Source organism: Andrographis paniculata, unplaced genomic scaffold (genome assembly GCF_009805555.1).
Source record: "Andrographis paniculata isolate CXL003 unplaced genomic scaffold, ASM980555v1 Contig65END, whole genome shotgun sequence".
Lineage (NCBI taxonomy): Eukaryota > Viridiplantae > Streptophyta > Magnoliopsida > Lamiales > Acanthaceae > Andrographis > Andrographis paniculata.
In genome coordinates, this window is record NW_026137601.1 from 2695444 (window position 1) to 2721621 (window position 26178).

At 26.2% G+C, this 26178-nt stretch overlaps 4 protein-coding genes across 5 annotated transcripts; 2 read left to right on the forward strand and 2 right to left on the reverse strand.

The window, feature by feature from the left end:
• The first annotated feature begins 4888 nt into the window (after window positions 1-4888).
• On the forward strand, window positions 4889-6783 carry LOC127262517 (anaphase-promoting complex subunit 11). Its single transcript, XM_051291231.1, has 5 exons — window positions 4889-5034; window positions 5467-5496; window positions 5977-6040; window positions 6141-6259; window positions 6402-6783. The coding sequence occupies exons 1-5, from the start codon at window positions 4986-4988 to the stop codon at window positions 6518-6520; spliced, it is 381 nt and encodes a 126-aa protein (XP_051147188.1). The 5' UTR covers window positions 4889-4985; the 3' UTR covers window positions 6521-6783.
• A 2603-nt stretch (window positions 6784-9386) lies between these two features.
• Window positions 9387-11273, reverse strand: LOC127262469 (hydrophobic protein LTI6A-like). The gene is made up of 3 exons (XM_051291160.1): window positions 10574-11273; window positions 10195-10294; window positions 9387-9744 (listed from the first exon to the last, which is right to left on the reverse strand). Exons 1-2 carry the CDS (start codon window positions 10655-10657, stop codon window positions 10208-10210), a joined length of 171 nt encoding a protein of 56 aa, XP_051147117.1. The 5' UTR covers window positions 10658-11273; the 3' UTR covers window positions 9387-9744; window positions 10195-10207.
• Window positions 11274-12650: 1377 nt separating this feature from the next.
• On the reverse strand, window positions 12651-13891 carry LOC127262471 (hydrophobic protein RCI2A-like). Its single transcript, XM_051291161.1, has 3 exons — window positions 13691-13891; window positions 13350-13429; window positions 12651-12929 (listed from the first exon to the last, which is right to left on the reverse strand). Exons 1-3 carry the CDS (start codon window positions 13769-13771, stop codon window positions 12926-12928), a joined length of 165 nt encoding a protein of 54 aa, XP_051147118.1. The 5' UTR covers window positions 13772-13891; the 3' UTR covers window positions 12651-12925.
• Window positions 13892-21295: 7404 nt separating this feature from the next.
• On the forward strand, window positions 21296-23626 carry LOC127262610 (transcription factor PIF3-like). 2 transcript variants are annotated; one of them, XM_051291374.1, is made up of 7 exons: window positions 21296-21467; window positions 21606-21686; window positions 21753-22356; window positions 22436-22504; window positions 22613-22678; window positions 22766-22831; window positions 22915-23626. In XM_051291374.1, the coding sequence occupies exons 2-7, from the start codon at window positions 21625-21627 to the stop codon at window positions 23278-23280; spliced, it is 1233 nt and encodes a 410-aa protein (XP_051147331.1). In that variant the 5' UTR covers window positions 21296-21467; window positions 21606-21624; the 3' UTR covers window positions 23281-23626. The 2 variants fall into 2 exon arrangements, with proteins under 2 accessions (XP_051147331.1, XP_051147330.1); XM_051291373.1 differs by having other exon boundaries at window positions 21302-21467; window positions 21587-21686.
• Window positions 23627-26178: the final 2552 nt, after the last annotated feature.

Sequence of the window (26178 nt, forward strand, 5' to 3'; positions counted from 1 at the left end):
CATAATTTTTAATTAATACTACTATTATATCAATTGATTGTGATATTAAATATTGTAAAATATTTAAAATATATATATATGAGTAAGTTAATAAAATGATATAAAGTTTTTAATAATTGAATTAATAGTAATTGTGGTATTTATGTAAATAAATTTAATATTAAAAAATAAAAATGAAAGAGTATAATAGTTATTTTCTATAAATTGAAAATGCATATTATATATATATATATAAACAGTCATAAATATAATAAACGAATGGGAGTATATAATATATTAAGGGTGTATTCGGTTGGCGGAATTTTTTTTAAAAAAAAATTACTATTAAATTATTGTATTGAAATACACTATTCAAAACCTACCATATATGATAGATCTTCAATTAATTAGTTATTCTGTTACCATCGTACTGTCAAAATACTATTGCAGGGAACAAATTACACATGCTTTGAATAGAATTTTTTACTCCTCTCTCTTTCTAATATTCCTGCATTTACAACACTGAATGTGTGTAAATTTTTATTTTTTATATTTTTAAAAAGTAATAATAATAATAATAATATTAATAATTATAAAAATAGTTATAAGTGATAGGAAAAAATGAATGATAATACTCCCTCCGTCCCGGTGTAAGATTGTCGTTTATTTTTTGCACGTATATTTTTTAATATTAATATTATAATGGATTGTAATGGAAAAGACAAAAATACCCCTATTAATATTGTGTAATATAAAAGTAATGGTATTTGTGTAATATAGTGAAAGTTGGAAGGTTATTTATTATGTTAGGTAGGTAGTATAATTATTAAATTAGAAAATGGTTAACTTTGTTTTGGCACGGATGAAAATGAAAAATGACAACCTTTCAATGGGACAGAGGAAATATTATTTTATTTTTATATATTGATATTTATTTTTTTTAAAAAAAATTTAAATTATATTTAAAATAATGATATAATGTGATATAAATAGATATTGACATCAATGACGTAATATTTTAAATATAAAATTAATTTTTAGTATATTATTAAAGTAAAAAATATGTATTTGATTTGATATTTTTTGCAAAAACAAAATATGAATAATAATTAGAAATTTAAAATTTTTTTATAAAGAACAAAAATATAAATTTTTAAAATTTAAATATATCATTTTTTTCAATAAAATATTATTTAAATATCATCTCTTTCAAACTATCACATCAATATATCATTTTTTTCAATAAAATAATAATTTTATCCTACATAATAATTACAAAATTCAAAATAATAATTTCATTCTTCATAATCATTACAAAATTCAAACTCCCAGACAAACAAAACTTAAAAATTCATACTTCAAAATCCTCCACAATCCAAATCCATAATCCAATCCACCAACCAAACACACCCTAATAAGATTCACTTTTCACTATAACATATTTCACAAATATTTTTATTTGAAAATTACAATAATATTATTAAAGAAATTTATATGTGATAGTATTTTATAACATAAGATAATACTATTTTCATTCGACTCTAAGAATTCCATTTACTTTTTACTTGTTGATTTTTTAATATTAATTATTATATCAAAATATAGTACAAATTAAAAAAAAATTGCAAAAATACTTTCATTAGTGTCTTATAATACTAATAGAATGATATTTGTATAAAAAATTATACAAATATAATAATATTTTAATATTAAGTATAATGACGCAAAAGATAAATGTAGACCCATGAAGTGACTATATTTTTATACAAAATTGTAAAGATTTTTATAACAAAAAAAAAAGCTAAAAAATTTACCAACTAAACAAACATTAATTATTTTCATTAAAAATAAGACCATAATGCAATACATCAAACATTTGAGCTTGTTTCATTTTAGATAACGTAAATTAGCAACTTGTTAATAATAAATTATAATATTATTTTATTATTTTTTATATGAGTCTTGTTCGTGATATTTTAAATATTTTTAAGATTATATCTTAATAAAATATATACAATATAAATATTATTTTGTAGGTGATAAAATTTTATACTCCCTCCGTCCCAATATAATAATCTTGTTTACTATTTTTGTCCGTCCCAAAATAATAATATTATTTCTAAATACTTATATTGCCAAAAAACTATCATATTTTTTCATTATTATTGCCAAAAAAAATCTTTTACTCATATTTTTTTACCAACTATTTATAATTAACTTAAAACTAATTTTATAAATAAAAATAGTAATTTTAAATATAAATAAAAATATTTATTTATTAAGAGAGACATAAAAAAATAAAAGGATTTACTTGGAATAAGTTAAAAATTTAATTTAATTAATTTATATTTATTAAATATATTTAAAATAAATAAATTTACTAAAAAGATATAAACATGTGATCTACACAGGAAGTATTATTTATTCTCTCACAAAAAGTGAGCATTAAAAAAAAATATATATATATATATATATTAACAACTCAATTTTATATTAAAATTTTACAAATCCCATATATACTAAAAACATAAAAGAATTGGGATCTGTATACTATGTGCTTGTTTCCCCAAACATTACTATTTAAATACTCCTCCGTCCAGTGAGGATGGACCCTTTTATTAGACACGTGTTTTTAGACGGTGTAAATTAGTAAGTTATTAATAATAAGTTATAAATATTAGTTTATTACTTTTTATATGAATAATATTATTGATATTTTAAAATTTTTTAAGATTATATCTCAAAAAAATATATGCAATATGAATATCATTTTATAGATAATAAAATTTTATATAATACAAATAAATAAAAATATTTTTATTTATTTATCATTACTATAAATTAGTTTTATAAAATGATGAGTTTTAAATATAGATAAAAAAATTACTTAATTGAGGAAAGATATAGAAATAATGAGGTTTTGAGTAGGTCTATGTATAAGATGTTAGAAATTTAATTAGATTGATTTATATTTGTTAAGTATGTTTAACATTGATAAAGTTACAAAAAATAAAAAATGGTTATTTTTTGTGAAACGTATAAAAAAAAATGGATCATCTGTGGCGCGACGGAGAGAGTACAAAATACAACTTATTAAAATTTAAAATGTGTACCCACAAAAATCATAATAAACCAGCATACTATTCAGGTGGCATATTAAAATTGGGACTTTTAAGCATAACCAAATACTTACTACAAAGAATCACATGAGAATATTATGTAAAGTTTGGGAATTTTGCTTCATATTCCTCCAACTCCACTTACCCATAGCCCATACAAATTTACTTTTCAACAAAAATCAAAGGGTCTAGTTATTTTTTTATTTTAAATAAAAATTATTATTATTATTATTATTATTATTTACATAAAAATATATTATACTTCCTTCGTTCTACCTATCATACAATATTTTCTATTTTGGTTTGTTTTACATATTTTACAATATTTTTAAAATAAAAAATAATTAATACAATTTATTTTATCGTTCGCACCATTCAAATAAAAAAATAAGTATATATATTTTCTTCAATCACATCATCTAATTTTCACTTTATTTTACCTATCTAAATTTTATTATCAAAATCAAAATGTTATTTTTATATGTGAAAGAGAGAATATTATCTAATAAAATATTATATTAAATTACTATTTAAATAACAATTAAATTTGAAATCAAGACCAATTTAGTTTTATTTTTTTCTTAATATGCAACTATCATAATTTTTTTTTTTTTTTTTTGTATAAAGATATTTTATTCCATCAAACAAAATATTATATCTAAATTATTATTCAAATAGAAAAATAAAAACCAAATTTAAAGAACACACGTTTTAACATTTTCACCATTGTCTACTATAATTTATGCTTGATAAAATATATTTTTAACTATTATTTACTTAAAAAAGGAAACAGTATTGAATCGATGTGATTCGACATAACTTTTATAGTTTGATAATTTTTTATACATCCGTACCATTACTATTTATATGAAATGGTGGAGTTTGCTTTTTGCACGTAAATTTTTAAATATTAATATTATATTAAATTGTAGTAAAAAATATAAAAATACACCTATTAGTATAGTATAATATAAAAATAATGACATTTGTGTAATATGTTGTAAGTTGAAAGGATATTTATTATGTTAGATAGGCAGTACAATTACTAATTTAAAAAATGGTAACCTTGTTTTGGAACGAACGAAAATGAAAAATAATAACCTTTCAAATGGGACATAGAGAATATTTAATTTTGCAATTTTTCATATGTAATTTTAGAGTGTGTTTACTTTGTATGTTTGGATGTATGTATTTTTTTTTTCATGTTATATATGAAGAATTATGTCCATAATATAAAAAAATATATTTTGTATATTGAATTTTAGATTTTTTTGTAAATAAATAAAATGTATATACTCCTACTTTATATAATTATTGTAAAAAGGTGGTGATAGTTTTATAGAAAAGTTGGTGAGGTAGTTACTAAAAATAGAAATAAGATTATTGTTTTGAGACAGAAAAAATAGCAAAATAATGAGACTATTGTTTTGAGACAGAAAAAATAGCAAAATAATGAGACTATTGTTTTGGAACGGAGAAGTATTATATATATATTGCCTTAATACATGTATAGATTATATTTTTTTTAATAATATTTATAAAAATATCATACAGTAAATTTTTATATTATAAAATTACACTCATATTTAATTATGGTTAAATTAGTATGTTTAAGTATATTATATGAGATGCACTATTTATATTTATGAGTTGGAGAAATAGTTAGGAATGGTGATGAGAAAAGGCCCAGTGAATAATTAAAGCCCACAAGCCCAAATAACTATACCCGTCTGATGGGTATCCAAATACCCGGATCCGATATATTCGGGTCGGATCTTCTGCCCAAGGATTTTTCAAAAAGAAGAGGGACGACGAGACGGTGCCTTCTCCTTCAACTGTCACTCGTGTGAGTCGAAATCGGAGAAGAGCTTGCGGCGTTCTTCGCCAATGGCCGACTCGGGGAAATCAATGGAGATGTCCAACTCGACTGCCTCAGGTACTCTCCTCCGACTCTTTCCATAACTCCTAAAAACTTAATTTCACTATTTGAGAATCGATTCCCTTTTTCGGCTTGCTTTTTAGTGTTGGAAGCGAATACCATGTGTAATTTGGTTATGACATGATGGGTTTATTCAATTTGACTGAATTCCTGTACTATGTTTGGGTTGGGTGAGACGAAGTTAGTCGCCGATAAGGTGTTCGATGAAATGCCTACTGAGATTAAAATGATTGACCAAACTCAAATTTTGTATAAATTAAATTCGATCTCTTTGAGATGTGAAAATTGTTCTGTTATATCATTGGATTTTTGTATGTGATTCAGGAAAGTATAATTCCAGCAGAACGTGGAAATTATTGTTTAATTTTCCCTGTTTCCAGATGGTTTGAATTTCTGATTAGTTTTGCATATATGATTGTGATCTTGCAGGGCCTAAAAAGATGAAAGTCAAGATTTTACGTATCCTTGATTAATTACTTTTCGATCTCTGTTTGATCACTTTTTGTATGATATGTTATTTGTGTGCTTCCATGTTTCTATGTTTCATAGATTCTGGAACTAAATTGATTTGGCAAATCTGGTTGAACTACAAGTAGTTTTGTGACAAGTGAAACATTTTTACATGATTCTTGTTATCGGCATTGGTAAATTCAGTAGGGATGTTGCACTGACCATGATGCTTCTAAATGTGACTATGTTTATATTATTATTTGATGGCTTGATGAAGCAATACAGAATTCAAGATTCTTGGAATTGTTTCTTGATTATTAGTATGTAGTTTATCATTTTAGAATTTTTGATAGAAGTCTCCTTTTCCCAAATTTAGATTCTATTTTCTCTCCATTAAACCTTTGAGAAGATTTTGCCCAGTAACCTCTATTATAGAGATCAGGTGAATTCATCATTGTAGTTGCATCTTACAACTCTCATATGCCATAGAATTTGAGTCTTGTGTTTGGATGAACATTTTCCTTGACCAGATCGTGCGTAAATTCGCCTGGCGGTATGGATAGAGTATGCTTCTTATTCTCTTAGAAGAATTTCCAGTTTCTTAAACTTCAAATGAATAACTAAACTGAGGTGTTTTTGGTTCCCACTTTCAGGTGGCATGCGGTTGCTTCTTGGACATGGGATGCCCAAGACGAAACTTGTGGGATTTGCCGGATGGCGTTTGACGGGTGTTGCCCCGACTGCAAACTCCCGGGAGATGATTGCCCTCTGAGTAAGGCCAAGAAAAAGAGATTCTCGCTCTACTTACACAAACTTTTCGATACTATTCATCCACAATAATAATTTTTAAAATATGACATCAAATACTAGTTTTTTTAATTACTATTTGTTTTGTGTGAATTGATTGTTGGCAGTATGGGGATCGTGCAACCATGCATTCCATCTTCACTGCATATTGAAGTGGGTGAATTCACAAACCCCTCAAGCACATTGTCCCATGTGCCGTCGGGAGTGGCAATTCAAAGAAGGATGATGAACAACTTCAAGACGATCATGGATGGAATCAATACATTCACATTCACATCCCTGTTTTGGATTTGTGCTTTCAATGGTGCTACTAGTTAGTTATGTACTATGTTTTTATACAAACAATTCCTTGGATTAAAGAGGGTTGGTTCTTAATCAATTGGTTTGCTTCTGGGAATGGGATCCAATGTTAATTTTGTACTACAGCTATCATTGTGCTTTATTTCTAGTAGTAGTAATTTATTTGGATTCCCTGTCTTGTCTTGAACACTCAGCAATTTTTTTTTTTTTTTTTAAGTCTGTCCAAACATTTTACAAGATTTTTAAAATATAAAATGTTTAGATATACTACATTTTTATCTCACATTTTACCCCTTCTCCTTCTTTTCTTTTTTTTTTTGTTTTCTCGTCCAATAAAAAATGATATATTTTTATTTTTAATAAATTTATTTCTATTTAACAAATATAAAATAATTTAATTAAATTTCTAACTTCTTACCAATAAGATTTACTTAAAATCTTTTATTTTTATTTATCTAATACTTAATAAATAAATATTTTTATCTATATTTAAAATTGTTTATCTTTTATAAAATTAGTTTTAAATTAATTATAAATAAATAAATATTTTCGTATTATGTAAACTTTTATTCTCTACAAAATTATATCTATATGGTATTATATTTTATTGAGATATAATGTTAAAAATATTTAAAATATCAACAACACTATTCATATAAAAAAATAATAAAATAATATTATAATTTAATATTAATAACTTATTAATTTAAACTATATAAATATCATATCATTAACTACATGGGTCATCTTGACCGACCGAGACACAGATAAATAGAATAAATCTCTTGCATATGCAACTAATGTATGTATTTACTTTTTACATTTAAATTTTAAAACATTGGTATAATATAGATGTATTATAGAGGGATGAACCTACTTCTTGGCTTGTATTTATATTGTATTATTTAATTTTTTTTTTATTTTAATTCAAAATATTTTTTAAATTTTTTTAATTATAGTAAAAATAATCATAGATTAATACTTCTTCCGTCTCAAAAAATTATCTTATTATTCTATTTCCATCGATTCCAAAACAATAATCTTATTTTTTTATTTAATAATTGTAGTCTCACTTTATAACAAAATTATTCTTAAACTACCCTAAATTATTATTCTAACATAATTTTTAAAGTCCTTAAAGAGTAAGAACATTTTAGTTTTTTTACATAGTACTTATATTTTTTTCAATTAAATACTATTATTTTTTAATTTTCGTGTCAACTTTCAATAAAACGTCTCTTCTAAGACGGAGGGAGTAATAAATTATTTTTTATTTTTTATATAAATTTCAAATATATAATTATACATATAATTAATTTATATATAAAAATAAATAATATCAAAATATTTTACCTATTTCTATTAATCAATAAGATATTATTATTATTTAATTTATTAGAAAACTCAAAGTGACAAAATAACAAATTTTCTTAGATGTGTTTTGACTATATATTTTGAATTTTTTTAAAATTAGTAAAAACTAAAATATAGTAGTAATATACATATAATACTATAAGATGGAGTATAATAAATTTTTTAAATTGAAAATATAAATACATAGAGTCATAAACTTTTAACAATTTCATATTACTCTAGTCTATTGTATTAAATTATTTTTTTTTTTTACGGTAAATTAAAAAATAATAAAATTATATAAAATGATTTTGATATTTTTATCTTTAAAGTATAAATGAAATAGATTTTTTTTTTTTACAAGTTTGAATTATTCTAACATTTAAATATAATTATATTACTATAATTAAAAATATACATTGAATTGTACAAAGAAAGTAAAATTATTTAACAATTTTTCCTTTTACTTATTCAGAAATTGAATTTACTACTACTATTTAACAAATTGAACCCAAAATGGCAAAATGGAAGCTACTACAGATTATAAGATAGATAGATCTCAAATGCCAATTTAGGTTTTGTTTATCCAACATATTTTTATTCATTTGATACTATTCATTTTTAAAAAAATCATCGTATTATCTTGGACAAAATATCAAATCAAATACTATTTTTTTAGTTTTTCTAAATTTTCAAAATTTCAAAAACCTCCAAAAACATCTGTCTAAACAAACTCTTTTTTTTTTTTAAGTCATGTTTGTCTCTATTTATTTACAATTAAATTTTATGTTTTCTTTTTTTTAAAAAAAATAGTACTATTATCCTAAATATTTATTTCCTAAACAAAACTATCAAATATTATTATTGTTTTTTTATTTCTTGGGTTTGTTCATCCAGATATATATATATATATATATTTTTACAAAATTTTGAATATATATAATATTTAGATATTTTTTCACAAAATTCAATAAATCAAATACAAAATATTATTTTTTATATCATCAGATAAAAACAGATCTCAAACCAAACCTAAATACTAAACAAACAAACCCCATATAATTTCAAAACTTGAGCTAACTTCAAAGAATATATTTAAACGAAGCCTTAATAATTGATTGTTCTGTGAAGATAATAAACTGAGATCAGATAATTGATGTGTATGTTGACCAGTGGAACAGCAGCTTGTTCACACGCATGTTAGAATAGAAACATTAGGTTGTGAGATTTGGATTTTGAAATAGTAAAAATTTTAAATTAAAATAGTTGTATGATATATAATATAAATTAATATTGATGTAGTGCTGTCGGCAGAATAATAGCCTCCCATATTGGACAATAACCTAATCAAAATTTATTATGCTTCATAATTCTAAATATTAAATATTAATTCTATAGATGATAAGATGAATTGAATGACAAATAATGAGGCAAATAAAGACAGGCAAGGAACATCCCATATTCAATAAGCAAACATACATACATACATACAAAGTTTATACACAGTGTGGCCTACCCAAGGCTCATAATAGACGACTACAAATCACTCGATCAATATTTAACAAGAGAACAATACAATCATATAATATATATATGCAGATATATTATATTATATTATACAATCAAATCAAATCAAATCATGAAGAGATTTGGCACATAAGAAAAGGGGTCAAAAGGGAAAGGAAAGAAGAGAGGAGCTTCCAGCTCAACACCATCAAACAAATCAATAACCATATATAAATAATCTATATCTGTCCACCAATTAAATATATGAAATTCCCTTTTGCATCTTTTGTCCTGCCAAACAGAAAAAGAATTGGATACCTTTCTTATGTTCATGCAACCTCTATTATTAGTAATTGGCATATTTTGAGTAAATATTATTGTATGTTCTGTTTAGCCTATAATTGATGATCAAATTAAACTCTCTGTTGTAGATTTTCTCATTTGATCAGTAAGTTTGAAAAAACAAAAAGAGTTGGATAAAGATCTGTCAGGGCTGTGTTATTCAATCAATAAATATAAATAGATAACAAAGAACACAGTAATGATAAAATCATTAGACTCTACATTGCGGTGCAGAAAATCAAAATTTGAATACACATAATTGAATCAAGGTTTTGATCTTACTTTCTTGTCAAAATAGTATAATTTGTTGTGACAAACACTGGTTTGAGAATTGAGACTCTGAAGTTGATCAATTCAAACAGCTTTCTAATGATATTAGGCTAACCAAATCAAGCTTACCTAGAGCAGAGGATCAGTTCTTAGTGATGACCCAAACAGCATAGATGATTCCAGGTATATAACCAAGGATAGTCAATAGCAGAGAAATCCAGAATTCAATCTGCAATTCGCAGTGCTCAAAACAGTTAGGTTACAAGCACATACAAATTTAGCCTATCCACTACAAAATTTCTAAATACAACAACTCTACAGGCTTCTCAGACCTCCTTCCTTCGAAACTACAAATTTCTACACAGCGATTCGTCCATTCAGTTAAAAATAGCTTCGATTAAGAACACAAATTATCTAACAATCAACAAATTAACAATACAGAAGCACACATAAACAGCAAAAATTCCAAAACCTAACTGAAAACAGAAAAACGCCAAGTAATACTTACCTTGCAGCCATACTTGAGGAAGACGCCGAGTGGAGGCAGAAGAATCGCCAGAATAATATCAACACACGTCGCTGTGTCTCCCATTCTCGATTTCGCTGCTTCGAAATTCCACTACTTAGTTACGATCACTGAACTCTGCCTTCTCTCTGAGCTGATTTCGAAACTGAAGATAAATGGGAGGGGGAGAGCAGGGGAGTTGGGGCATATTTGTAGGGGAAAGAAGTTAGGTAGTGGTGGCCACGTGTTGAATCCTGATTTGCTGGCGTTGTGCGCGAGTCACAGAGACGCTTTTGCTCCTCCTTCCCCCCGCCACAGTTTCGTTTGTTTCTATCGTGAGAAGGATGATTGATGATGACGACAATGATCGCGTACAGGTACAGCGCACCCCCTCGATACGTGTACACGTGGCGGCTGTTTACTATTGACACGTGGACCAATGGCCCACGGTGATAACTTTGACCCGCCATTACTCAAGCCCATGAAGCTGTCCCCTTTCATTTATCAATCATCTTTCTTTTATGTTGATTAAATAGAATTTTAAAGTATTTTTTATAAGATGATCGTTTGTTTTGCACGTTGCATGTGGATTATTATTAGGACTACTTCCGACGCACAGATAAACTTTTGGCCGAATCTAATACCTTGTAAATTAGGTTTGACAGACAAGTCACACTAGGCAAACCGTGGCAGGTGCTAGAGGCATCGGAGGTTTGAACCCATGACCTCACGGTCCTACCCACACTACCAGGTATTATTTTTTATTGGATGCATGTGGATTATTGAATACTGGTATTATGGTGTATCCGTGTAAGTATTCTAATTCTGTGATATAAAATTATTTGTGTAATATATTGTAAACGATAAAAATATTTATAATATTTTTAAATAGACAGTACAGTTATCAATAAGAAAATAATAATCTCGTATTTATACTATAAAAGTAAAAAATGACAACTTCTTTTTATGGAACAGAGAGAGTATTATAATTGATCTGAGGGTTATGTTAGAGTTAGAGTTTTAAATTTTTAATTTCTTTTTAATTTCAATATTATATAATAAAATATTAATAGGCGAGTAATTTTATATTTTGAATATAAAATAAATTTTGCATAATAAATATATATTCATCCACCGATATCAAATTTCTATATTTATGAGTATGGAGATGCTTCTTGTTTACATACAACTTTTTGAAATTTTTTTATTGATATTCATATCAATAATAATAAAAAAGAAAATCACATCAAATATATATATTTTTTTCCATAAAAATACCATATTAAATATATCAACTTTTTAATGTTACGTTTTCAAAAAATTTCAAAACTCTTATCACTTTATTATTAAAATACTTTTGTATTTTCAACTGGTTTTGTAATAATATACAATATTCTAAATATTCTTAAACATTGGTACATATTCTTGAAAAATGGCAATCAAAGGATTTGCTGTACTTTGGAGTATCACAGCGTTGAAAAAATAAAATAAAATAAAATTCCAACAAACTTGCTAGCTTGATTTATTGACCCCCTGACTTTGTGTAATGTCTATGTAAGACACGCAGAGCATATTTTCTTCGTCGGTGGGATAGTTTAATAACTATAACACGATTATATCTTATATTTATTCCATTATAGATCTGTTTGGCTGATGACAATTAAAAGCAAAGTGATTAAAGCTAAACTAGATTCATTTTTCAATTCAAAACCTACCAATCATTTCTTCAAAACATTTATTGCATATTTAGAATTAAGTTATACTTAATTTATTGAATTATGTTTAAATCTATATATTAATATAAACAATGTTTCTTTAGCAAAATTTAGTTTTTCCAAAAAAATATATACTCTGTCCCAATAGAGTTAGTCTTGTTTTTCCATTTTCCTTCGTCCCAAAACAATTCTTGTTTTCTTATTTATTAATTATGAATCATTTAAAAAGTAAAGGTATTTTAGTTTTTTTTTTTTTTTTTACTTTCTATTTTATACTCACTTTCAATTAAATATTATTATTCTTTAATTCTTGTGCCTACACATCTTTTCTGGATGGAGGAGTATTTTGTTCTCAGAAACATTCTAATCAAACATTAATTTTATATCAAATTTAAACCAAATTTTTTTCGAAGTAATCAAAAGAAACACACTCTAAATCACATATTATGATACATACAATCAAATCATGCTGAATGTTTTTTGAAATATTTAAAATATATATATATATATATATATATAAAGAAAAAGAAGAAAGAGACAATCAGCCAAACTGGATCCATAAAGCAAATTAAATCAACCACAACTTTCCAGCAAAGACGGAATATACCCACCCACCCTACTCTGCCATACCCAACTTTAATTACCTGTCAAAAATTAAACAGCACACGATAGAATAACCTTCTTCATCAATATGTTCAGGAAACTTCTCTTTTTTTATCTTAAAAAATAGACACGTAGTATTTGATTGTAGGCTGTAGCGTAATAAAATACGAGAGACCACAAATTTGTATACGCTATGCATTTTTTTATTGTTCATTATTTTAAATTAATAGCAATTATAGTAGTTGAAAATGAGAGTAGCAATATTTTCCTCGCTTTTTTTTTTTTTTTTTCATATACACATTTTTTAAACGGTTAAGCAGTTAAAAATCTGTTTGAAGGAATTTCACAGGAAAAAATCGCCAATGGAAGGGTAATATGCTCGATATGCTTGAATACTTGAACTGTGATTGATGATTATGCATTTAAAATAGAAATTAGGAAGGAAATGACGATACACATACTTGGTGATGGCATAGATGGCGTAGATGATCCCAGGGAGATAACCAAAGAGCGTCAGAACCAAACACAGCCAGAATTCAACCTGCAATCCATTATACTCTTATTGATTAACCTCAATCCAATCAGATAAAACGAAAAACAAATGATCGAAATCATATAACCACTCCAAAAATTCGATTATAATCTTCAAAATTGTAGATCTGAAACTAATCGATTCCTAAATCCAAATCTAAATTAATTACAGAGCAGCAGAAAACTATCCGAAACATTCCACAACTCAAAACAGTCAAAAAACGATCGAATTAAAATCGACAAGCAAAATGAACAGAGAAGAGAGCAGTACATGGCAGCCAAACTTGAGGAAGACACCGAGCGGAGGCAGAAGAATCGCCACCAGAATATCAACACAAGTTGCAGTCCCCATTCCACAATCTTCTTCGAATCGATTCACCGACCAAATTTAACAGCAGCTGAATGTAATTACCTCTTTTCTAGTTTTCTCCGCTCTGAACTCTGAAGAACGATTGTTAGTTAATTATGAAGACTCCAGAGGAACGGTTTGATTACTTATAGCAGAGCTCAAGCCACGTGGTGGATGCAGATTGGCTGCTGTTTCAGTCCACCGCTTAACTACTAATTTTTCAAAGTTCATAAATTAAGTTCTTTTTTGGTATGTACTTATATTTATGATTATTTGATTTAATATATAGATGTGTTTTATTAAAAATATTTTGTGTACGCAAAAATTATATATATTAGAAAATTTTTATATGTGAACAAAATTTTATTAGAATTTTGTCCATATTTCTTTATTCACATATATTAATTTTTTATTAAAAATATAACGTAACGTTTGTTACATATATTTTAACTTTTTGAAATATATGTGATGAAACTATTTTAAAATTTATTGAATGTATTATATATGTAAATTATAATAATAATAATAATAATTTTATATGATATTAATAACTTTTCTATCTGATTTTTGAATGAAGATTTTTTTTTTTAATATATTAAATAAGAACTAAATATTTCTTTTGATAATTTTATAAAATAAAGTAAAATAATACTTCATCTGTCCTATCAAAATTGACATCTTTTTTTTATTATTTATTTGTTCCCAAAAAATGATATTTTTCTATAATCGGTAAAATTTATTAAATGAAAATATTAACCAATATAAATTAAGTTAATTAACTACATAATATTTAACATCATAAATCTATTCAAAATCTTTTTATTTCTATATCTCTCGTCAAAAAATAAATATTTTTATCTATATTAAAAACTCCATATATTTTGTAAAAAATTACTTTATATTACTTAGAAATAAATATATATTTTTTATTTACTTGTATTGTAGAAAATTTTATTATTGATATTCATATTGCATATTGCAATATTTGTTTTTAATATTTCTAATTTTTTTAGTCATATATATTAAATTTATTTAAAACTATCAACTTTATTAATTATATAAAAAATAATAAAATAATATTATAACTTACTAAAATATTAACATTTAATATTATTACCTTAAATACGGTATGCCTAATAAAAATAATTGATTAAAACGGCGTTCTTCGTTCCACTTAATTTGTTCAATTTTTTTCTTTTCATCCGTCCCACATAATTTGTCTTTTTTTTATAAATATAATTATACACTTTAATTATATTTTAAAATTAATAATTTATAATTTTTTTAAATTTTAATTAAACTAATCTTAATCTTAATCTATAATTAGTATTTTTATTAAATTATAATTATTTTTACTAATATATTTTTTAATTACTTACTAATTATATAATACCTAAAACTTCATACCTAAATTAAATAAGGCAATTTAGTTGGGAGGGAGAAAATATAAGACTATATCCATTTTTCTTAGAAAATAAAGCATATGATATGCTCAGGCCCGTTGGATTGTTATGTCCAATAACGGCAAGGACGCACGCTATACTTTATGCTATTAATGATATAGAAAATAAGCATTAAAAAAATTAAATATTTAATAAAATCAAAAAATGAAAACAACCCTGAATAATAAATAATAATATCATAGTATAAGATAAATTTTAATATAAATATTAATTAGTTAAATTAATCCTTAATTAGCATAGTAATGTAACATACTTTAATCAATTATAGTAAATACAATTATAGTAAATACTGTGACAATTATAGTAAATACGTGATTACAGTGAGTAAAATAATATTATTCATCTTAATTTTCTAAAATAAACACCCATAGAATATGTCCTAATATTATTTGTATAATGATAGTATCTGATGTGCTACAGTCTATCATTGCCCACAAATTAAATATTTTTTAAGAGTATTATTTTCTTTAGATTGGCAGCACATCCATCTATTTTTCTGTATTTGTTTGTTCGAGGGATTGGATTGAATTTACACTGTTCATCCAATTTTTTCCCCTAAAAACATCATATCAAACACCTATTTTTCATTTTTTATATTATACTAAAAATTAATTTTACATTCAAAACATCACATCAACACCTATTTATATCACATAATACAACTATTCAAATTCAAAATTTTTACTATTCAAATCCCAACTCAAAATCCAAACCCCCGAACAAACACACCCAATGAACTCAATATTTATTTGTTTAAAAGTTAAGGTTAGGTTTAAATAGAGATTTTTGGAGTAAAAGAAAAATTGATTGAATGTAACATTTTTATAACTTGCTTGGTGCCAAAATTTATAAAAATATTGTGCAAACGAAACCTAAATCTATTGTAAGTTATAATCAGTATACTGTAGTAATAATTTTCTATTGTAAGTTATAATCAGTATACTGTAGTGATAATTTTGTTAGTTAACTTTTGTTTGTAGATAAATAAATAAATAAATTATGCGTATTTTAATGGCTAAAATTTTTAGGTAAGACGATCATTTACTTCATCTAACATGGTATCAAAATCTTAAATTTCAAATCCAGATAAGTTTAATTTGATGACATTTATCCAGGTAAGGGAACTTATTGATTAACTCCCCTCAAAATCAAACAACCTTAAAAATTCTTCCGTTGTAATTGTTCATTGTTTTGTTCACAAACTTTTATTAATGGTTGTTACAATTTCAAATGATTATGTATTAGTAAGCGGCTTTTTTTATCCTTTAATTTGTATTGTAAATCTTGTTAGAAGTTCATATAAAAAAGAATGTGACGACAAAAATATCATAAAAATCTTGTATGTCATATTGGGTGTGATGAAATTACTAAAGAAAAAAGCAAAAATCAAGAGATAAATTTTGCTTCTTTAGATGATATTTCTTGGAATTCTGATTATAGGACATTAAATTCGCTGCAAGCTAGATTTGAAAAGACAAATAACACTGAGTGAGTGAACCGTGTGTCATAGGTGACCTGAACATTAATTTTGCTTGTTACAACAGTTACTCTTTGAATGATTTTATCCAACTACGAACATTTCTACATCTGCATTAATTTTATACCCTCTCCGTCCCAAAAAATATGGGACTATTACGGTAGATACGAGAATTTAGGTCAAATATAATTAATAAATAATTAAGAAGTGTATTAGTAAAAATAATTATTATTTAGTAAAAATAATTATAGATTAAGATTAACATAAGTAAATAGTTTAATTAAAATTGAAAATTATAAAATTTAAAAGCATAATTATATTTCCAAAAATAGAAATGACAAGTTATATGGGACGGACGTAAATAGAAAATATGAACAAATTATATGGAACAGGGGGAGTATATTTCTTTCCTGACTCCTGAGGCTGATCTCCATAAACACCTTTGCAGCAACGAATACGGCGTCGTTTTGTTAAAATTTTCCTTTTATTTATTTATTAATTTATCTTACGAGTGACAAAAATTGCGTCACATCTTGTACCAAAACAATTTCAACAAGAAAAGGTAAGTAACAAAGGGGACACGTGAGATCCGCATGGATCGCACGTGAAGTGCACCCACTGTTGCATGCACGACGTCTGGTCTCGCGTACGGCTGCTGGTTCGATGATGCTTCCAAATTCAAATCTCGACCGTTCGTGGCCCACTTTTTTGCGGCGTTGATTCAGCCACGTCATGATGAATTTCCAGGTGGGGTCCACTACGACAGCTCCCCAGGCAACCCATAGCATACGTGTCGAATCGGGTCCACGTGGCGGTCGAGAAATGGGACCCACTCACGTGCCGTAGCTGGTGCACTGCACCATCTTCACTGCTTTACTTATCCTTTCATCTTTTATATATATTTTCTTAAATATATTGGCTGTCACGTCCTGCAATTCTATGATTGTAAATTTTGTCGTTAAATAAATAAAATAAAAATAGATCAATGTAAAAGTAATAAATTGTTTGTTTTGTGAAAATAAATTTATATATTTTTTTAAAAAATTAATATATTATACATATTTATTATTATTTTATATTATAAAAAAAAAAATTCAAATCATAAAAACAAACCAACCCTAATTTTTTTATATTTATATATTTTAAAAATGTATGTAGTTACTATTAGTTGAATTATAGTATGATTCAAATGATGATAGTAGATTATATTATAAAAGACAATACAAATGATTATAAATTACACATAATTTATATTAATACTTTTATCCGTTCCATTTTAATGTATATATTTATTTTGGTACATAGTTTTTAATAAATAATAATATTTTAACTATAGTAAATAATTAAAGGTAGTGTAAATAAAATTATTTTAAAATTTTTAGTGTAAAAATAATAATGTAATGGTAAAATATAAGTATTTGTAAAAAAAAATGAGATATTTTAAAAACAATTATTCTCTCCGGCCTAAAACTATAGTTTGGGTTATATTTGATACGAGATTTAAGGAATATTGATATTATATTGGTAGTAGGTAAAAAATATGGATAAAAGACTTTTTTTTGTCACTAGTGACAATTGTGTAATTGTAATGAAAAAGTAAGAGTAGTTTTATAGTGATATAGTTATTTATGAAAATAAGACGGACAAAAATGATAAACAAGACTATTGTATTGAGACGGATGAAATATTTTGTAATTGAACAAATTAAAAAAAAATATGTATATTTTGTGAATAAACTAAAAGAATATAATATAATTACAATATTTAAAAACTAATAGCATATAATACTATGTCCGTCTAATTTAAAAATAATCATTATTTTGCACAAAATTTAAAAAATAATAGTATTTAATTATTATGAGCAATTAAAATAGTATAAAAATAATTTTGTGAATGTCTTTTAGTTTAAAATTAATGATATGATAATAAAATAGTGGATATTTTGTAAATTTTTTTAGAGTATTTTAAAATAACTACTTTGTTATTCAATAACTCAAAATATGTATATTTGTGAGCGTATATTTTATGTAACATATAATATTATTGATTTAACACATACTCCCTCCGTCCCACGGTAATACTGTATCTGCTACACTGTAGACACTGTATGTTATGAGGGGGGTAATTAGTAGATAAATAAGAATATATTAGTGAAAATAATTATTCTATAACTAATTAGTTTAATTAAAATTTTTAAAAAATAAAATTAAAAAATTTAAAATGAGATTAAAATGTGTAATCATTTTCCTTAAGAAAAATGACATGGTATACGGGACGGATAGAGACGACAACTTGGACATGGTACGTGGGACGGAGGGAATAAGTATATTAATACAATATAATTAAATATATAAAGACAACAAATATTATTTAAATAATACAATATGTACCGTATTATTTGAAAGCATATGTTATTTTTAAATTTTTTATGTAATAATTGAAAAAATGTTGATTTTTTTTTAAACTTATCTAAAAATATTAATTTTTAAATGAAAAGGGGTGTGCTTGTACGAATATTCGAATTTTTAACGGTAATATTTTAAATTTGAATAGTTAGTTTATGAGATTGAATATAATATATTGAATATAAAGTTATTTTTTTAGTATAATATAAATAAAATATAAATTAATTGAATGGTGATTATTTTTGAAAAATTTAAAGAAAAATATTTTTATTACTGTATTATTTTTTAGATTTTTCATAAAATTTTACTATTTAGTTACTTTTCTTTTGAAAAATATCAAATTAAATTAAATATTTATTTTTTAATTTTTGATATTATACTAAAAATCTATTTTATATTCAAAATATCATATTAATATTCACATTAAAATAATTATTCAAATTAAATTTTTCGCTATTAAACTCAAAAATTAAATCCCCGATGAAACAAACACACTTTTATTTTCAATTTCTATACTAAATTTACTATTTAGTTTATATATTTTTTTTCTAGAAACAAAAAATTCTTACGAAATAATTATATTAAATACTTATTATTGTAATAAAAAAGTAAAATGACCAAACCCAATTCAAAAGGAAAAGAACTATATAGCCTTTATAAAAATAAATAATAAAACTGAGTGCCTAGAGATAATCCCCGCAACCGACGTACTCACATTTGCAGTGGTGGGCATTTGGTCGGTTTCGGTTGAAATTAAAATTAAACAAAAGTTTTTCAAAATTAAATAAATCGGTTCGATTTAAAATCGAAAAAATTGAATTTTTAAAAATAATAATAAATTATATATAAATAAATAATATATATTATAATTTCAAGTATTTATATTTGATTGTATATGAGAGTTAATCAAAATTAAAAATTATAATCAAATCAAAATCAAAATTTATAAATTTAATTTTAAATCGAATTAAATCAATTAACCGAATAATTCAAACAAAGCAATCCGAACCGAAAAAATTCTTGTTGAACGGAACTAAACCCTATGCTCACCCCTACACTTGTGTACAAACAACTTAAAATGGAGTGTGGAGTACCAAGAACGAGCGGGCCCACGTTGTCGAGGTCCAGGATGTTTCCAGAATCGGTTCTGTTCTGATTACGTTAATTTGAGTGACAGTTTGACTGACAGTGAGTGAGTGGGGACAGAATCGTCAAAGTATGTGCACTCTCTTCTCCGGAGGTTTTGCCGTCTGGCACTCAATCAATCTCACTCATACTACACACGAAATTCCAAATTTTTATTATTATTTTTATTTTTTATTTTTATTTTTATTTTTTTAATTTTACTATTTGAATTATATCCTTCATTCTCGTAACAAAGTATTTATTTTTCCATTTTAGTTCGTTGCGTAACAAAGTATTTATTTTTCATTTTAGTTCGTTCCATAACAAAGTATTCATTTTTTTTAGTAACTGTACTATCTACTTAACATTACAAATACTCTTACAACTTACAATATATTACACAAATGTCGTTACCTTTATATCACACATACTAATAAATTATTTTAGTCATTTCTATCTTATTCATATTATATCATAATATAATACTAATATTTTTAAAACTATGTGCAAAGCAAATAGATATTTAGTTCGAGACGGAGGGAATATTATTTTTTTAATAAAATATTTTATCAAATACTACCTCCCTTCTACATTGGGTATTTTGGTAGACAAGAATTTATGATAAATATAATTAAAAAAAATTAAAAATATATTATTAAAAATAATTAATTTATAATATAAATTATTATAAATTAAAATTAAAATAATTAATTAGTTTAATTAAAATTAAAAAAATTAAATTAAAAAATTTAAAATAAAATTAAGATGGATAATTATTTTTTTAAAAAAAATAACATTAGATGTGAGATATACAGAAACGGACTTAGTAAGTGAAACTGAAAGAGTATCATTTTTATACCGAACTAATTTTTACTTTATTTATTTATTTTGTTTATCTGAATCGCCTGCTGTCGTCCACACAGCGCAAACATCAAACTCACATCACAGAAGAAAGAAAACACCCAAATTATATATATAAATAAATAAAAATTCATTTCGCCGACTCACCCAAATTGGCAGAACCCTTCGCCGCCTTACCCAAAATTGATTTTTATGTATATCTGTATCTATACTGTGTATATATAATGTTTAGATATATATCCATCAAATCCTGGCATTTGGATGTGCGAAAGTCGAAAGCTTTTGGTGGGTTCGATAAACCCATGGTTGTTCTTAGTCAAGAGTTTTCATATGTTTTGGGGAAAGACAAATTGTTGATGATCTAAGAGGTTGGTTTAATTTTCACTGATTATTATTATTAGGTGGGCAAGAAAATGTAGCAAATCCCATCTGGGTTTTCTTTTCTAATCATTGGAATTTTCATTTCTTGCTATATACATATGAACAGGATTGATTACCCCTTGTAGGAATCAAACCACCATCACCATGCCTCTCTCAGAGCTCTTCAAATTCGGTGCAGAAAATCCCAAATCTGAAAATTCTGCTGGGTATGATTTATTTAATCTTCCAATTTCATAAGTGTTTGTTATTTCATTCATTCCATCTTCTTGCAGGGGTGAGAATGAATTGGTTGAATTAGTTTGGGATAATGGGAAAATCAAAATGCAAACTCAAACTCAATCTCAATCCACAAGGGCTACAACCCAATTCTGTGGAGTTCAATCCACGTTTCGCGACGACTTGCCGGAAAACGCTCACCACGGCGACACTCCGCCGTGGCTGAGGAGTTTCCCGGCGGCCAATGCTCCGCCGGAGAATCCCTTCTCCGAATTGTTGACCGGAACCTCCGGCATTACTAGTAGCTGCGCATCTCTTGAAAAGAGAACCACTGCTTGTGATCCAGCTGCCATTGATTTGAAAGAATCTCCCGTTAATTCGAATCTAGTTAATTTTCGACATTTTTCGAGACCGGCCGCCGATGACATTCCGGCCGGCGAGAATCTTACTGAATGTAATGACAAGCCTAAAAAATTAGAAGATAGAACGCCGGTAGAGTCCTCGCCGGGTAAAAAAATCGAGATTAGGAGCAATGCTGCCGAGGCCGTGGCCGTGGCTGCAACTTCCTCTGTATGCTCCGGCAATGGCGCAGACAAAAGAGGGAAAGTTCATTGCTCGAAGAGAAAGTTGTGCGATGTAGAAGACGAATGCCGTAGTGATGTGAGTAGAGATGACATACAAATTCGGCAATTGCATTTGTTTGTTATGTTGTCATCTTTTTTCTATTTTTGTATGACAGGATTTCGATACTTCCAGCAATGGATCGAAGAGAAGCCGAGCAACCGAAGTGCATAATCTATCCGAAAGGGTATTCTACAATGTCCATGAACTTGTTTTAGATTTGGTTCTATTTATAATTAAAATTGTTATGATTTGAGTCTGTTACAATGATTGCCAACGTCGATTGTAATGATAGAAACGAAGGGATCGGATAAATGAGAAAATGCGGGTTTTGCAAGAACTCATACCGAATTGCAGCAAGGTATAAGGCTCCCGGCTAATCGAACATATGTATATATACATATATATATATATCGATTTTGTTATACGAATGTTTCGTTTCCCTCAGGTCGATAAAGCTTCGATGCTCGACGAAGCCATCGAATATCTAAAGTACCTCCAGCTGCAAGTGCAGGTAAAGCGAATTTCGTCGACCGTAGTTCTAGTGTAGTCGTTTATCGGCTAATGTGCGGTGACACTTATTACTACTTATTACAGATTATGTCGATGGGAGCCGGGCTATACATGCCGCAGATGATGTTTCCTACAAGAATGCAACACATGCGCGGTCCTCATTTTCCGCCGATGGGATACGGAATGGGTGTGCCGGGATGTCCTATTTTCCCGGTGCCGCCTATGCAAGCCGGATGCTTCTCGTCTCCAAGTTTCCGGAGAGTTCCGGAATTTGGCAATATCGATCGAGGGGTCCCTTTAGCATGTGGGGTTGGAAGTGGAAGCCGAAGTCGAAGGGAAGAGCGTTGTGTGTCGCCGAGTTTGAGCTCGGAAGATCCGTCGAAGAGCAAGACTTCGGATTCGATGTTCGATGGTGGAGCTAGCAGCTCGATGAACTATGAATCTAATTAGGTGTATGCGGGTGAATTTGATCGTTGAATTTGGAACTCTGAACAAAGAACAACGATGGGAAGAGTTGGATCGTTCTCCGGCCGCGCCGAAAATGGTCGAGGCCGTGCTTCGACTTATTGCTTGTCGAAAAGTTCGGGTTTTAAGGGAGGCGAACAACAACAATGTCTTAATATTACGATGCCTTGCAAGCATCGAGCAATGTACGAAAATCCGAGACCTTTTGTTCTAACAATAATAGAGGCCTAATAGGGATAATGTTTAGTTTTTTAAGAGACCAAGGAAATTTTTAGGTTGTTTTTTGTGGGTTTTATTCACACATATATATATATATATTTCTTAATTTTAATTTTGATTTTTTTTAATAAAAAAATCATATTAAATAATTATATTTTTTATATTATTATTATAAATTTATTTTATATTTAAAATATTAAATAAATTTTTATTTATATAATATTAAATAATTATTCAAATTCAAATTTTTTTCAATTAAAAAACCAAAACTAAAAAACTAAAATGCACATACAAACACACCTTCATGGAGGTTAGGCAACCTTTAGGACAATTCAATTTAGTTTTATTTTAAAAAGTTTATTTAATTAACTAGAATAAATTTAGTTATTATAAAAAGTCTTTTAGGTCTATGAGATCCGGTTGAGTTCCTACGCTTTCATGTCTACAATTCAATCCATCCGATTAGTATAGAGATGAATCTAATCCAAAATATGAACTATAAAAGAAAATATTTATTAAACCGATTGGTATATTTATATATAATTTTGATTTAATATATAAAATTATTATATTTTTAATTATTTAATATTAAAAAAAATCAATTTAGTGATAATCATCAAATATAAGATCAATTTATTTTAACTATAATAAATATATATATATAAAATAATATTGCATTTATATATATTTTTACTATTATTAAATTAAGAAAAATAAACAATAAATTATTATATAAATTTTTAAATAGACTTATAAACTAAACAAATTTAAAAAAAGCTAGGTCGGCTCAAGCTTTATAGTCCTTTTATTTCAAACTAATAGGGCTAGAGTCGGACCTTAATTTTTTAAAATAAGCTTGACATATTTGTATCCCTTGAAGCTTCTCTTCAATTGATTTGAACATTTTCAATTTCTCGATATAATTTTGCATTCTTAATATAAAAATATATTTATTAAAAAACTCAAAGTGAACAAACATTTTCATCCAATTAGGAAAGTCAAAGGGGCGAGTTTGGGACGGGTTATGCAAGCCCCGAGACCCGCCTCAAGATCCGCCCCGCCTCAAATCCTCCGGGTTCGGGGCTAACCCGGCAAACTCCTTTTTTTTTAAAAAAAAAATATATAATAACAAATATTTTTTTAACAATCTAATATTAAAAAAATAGTATTAAAAGCACCAAAAAAAATAAAAATAATCAAATATTGATCCATAATAATAAGATAAAAATAAATAAATAATATATTTTTATTATATAAATATACATATATTAGGTATAATAATTTTAAAAAATTACTTGGGCAGACGACTAATTGAATTTTATATTTAAAACTATTTAAATAAATAAATAATATATTTTTATTATATAAATGTACATATATATATTAGTTATAATAATTTTAAAAAATATCCGAGCTCGGGTTGGAACGAATTTTTAGTAAAACCCGTAACCCGGCCGAATTTAAAATTTTAAATTCACAACCCGTCCCGAAACATATTATTTAAACCTGAACCCGCCCCATTAAGAGTGGATCCGGGGCTAACCCGCACCATTTGACATCCCTACATCCGATTTCATTTTCACAAATCTGCACATATCTTGTTTGGAATTTTCCCAAAATAAGAAGGCTTTGTTCTTTTTAATATCTTTTCTATATGTTTTCCTACAAAGATTAATACATTACTTTTATATTTCTTACATAATTATCTATATTTACCTAAAAAATCAATAATTTTCACAAAACAAACACCCCAGAAACCAACAAATATATATGTAATGAAAAAATAAAATAAACAAATAAAATTATAATTTGGATCTTTTAAAAACTAAACTAAAAAAAGAAAAAAACGAGTGTGATTCAAATTGAGCTGATTAAAAGGCCCAATAGGAACAACTACAATGGGCTGAAGGAGCCTATTGGGCTATTCCATCGGTGGGCATTTGAGTTCTTCCAATTTTGGACAAATAATAATAATAATAATAATAATAATGGAAAAATAATTTTTGGTCCCAATATAACCAAAATTTATCAATTTTAGTCCCAATTTAAAATTTTATCAATTTTGGTCCAAATATAACCAAAATTCATCAATTTTGTCTCAATATAACTAAAACTCATTATTTTTGGTTCAAATATAATTTTTTTTTTTTTTTTATCAATTTTAGTTTCAATATAATCAAAATTCATCATTTTTTGTCTAAATATAATCAAACTATATATTTTTTTGGTCCCCACCGATTTGTTGTTTAATTCTTTAATATATAGTTTTATATAAAACTATTTAATTTTCATGTTAAAATCATTTCATTTAACATCTATTTCACTTGAAAAAGACATAAGAAAAAGACAAAACCCAAGATATGCCCTGGGAATAAAATTTTATTGCAACATTAAACATGACAGAATCATAAGTAATTTTTTTTATGTATTTATTGATTAATTTGTGTAAATTGTTTATGCCCACAATTATATTTTTTTTTATTTTATATTTTTTGGGCTAAAAGCTGTTAATTACATGTGACATAAAATTGAACTCATGACTCACTATTAATAGTACTGTTCCTCATCAATATTTTGTTTACTAAATATCAAAATTATTGAGTTATTTATCCATAAAAATAAAATAAAATAAAATATTTGTAATGGAATTTCGTCCCTAAAGTT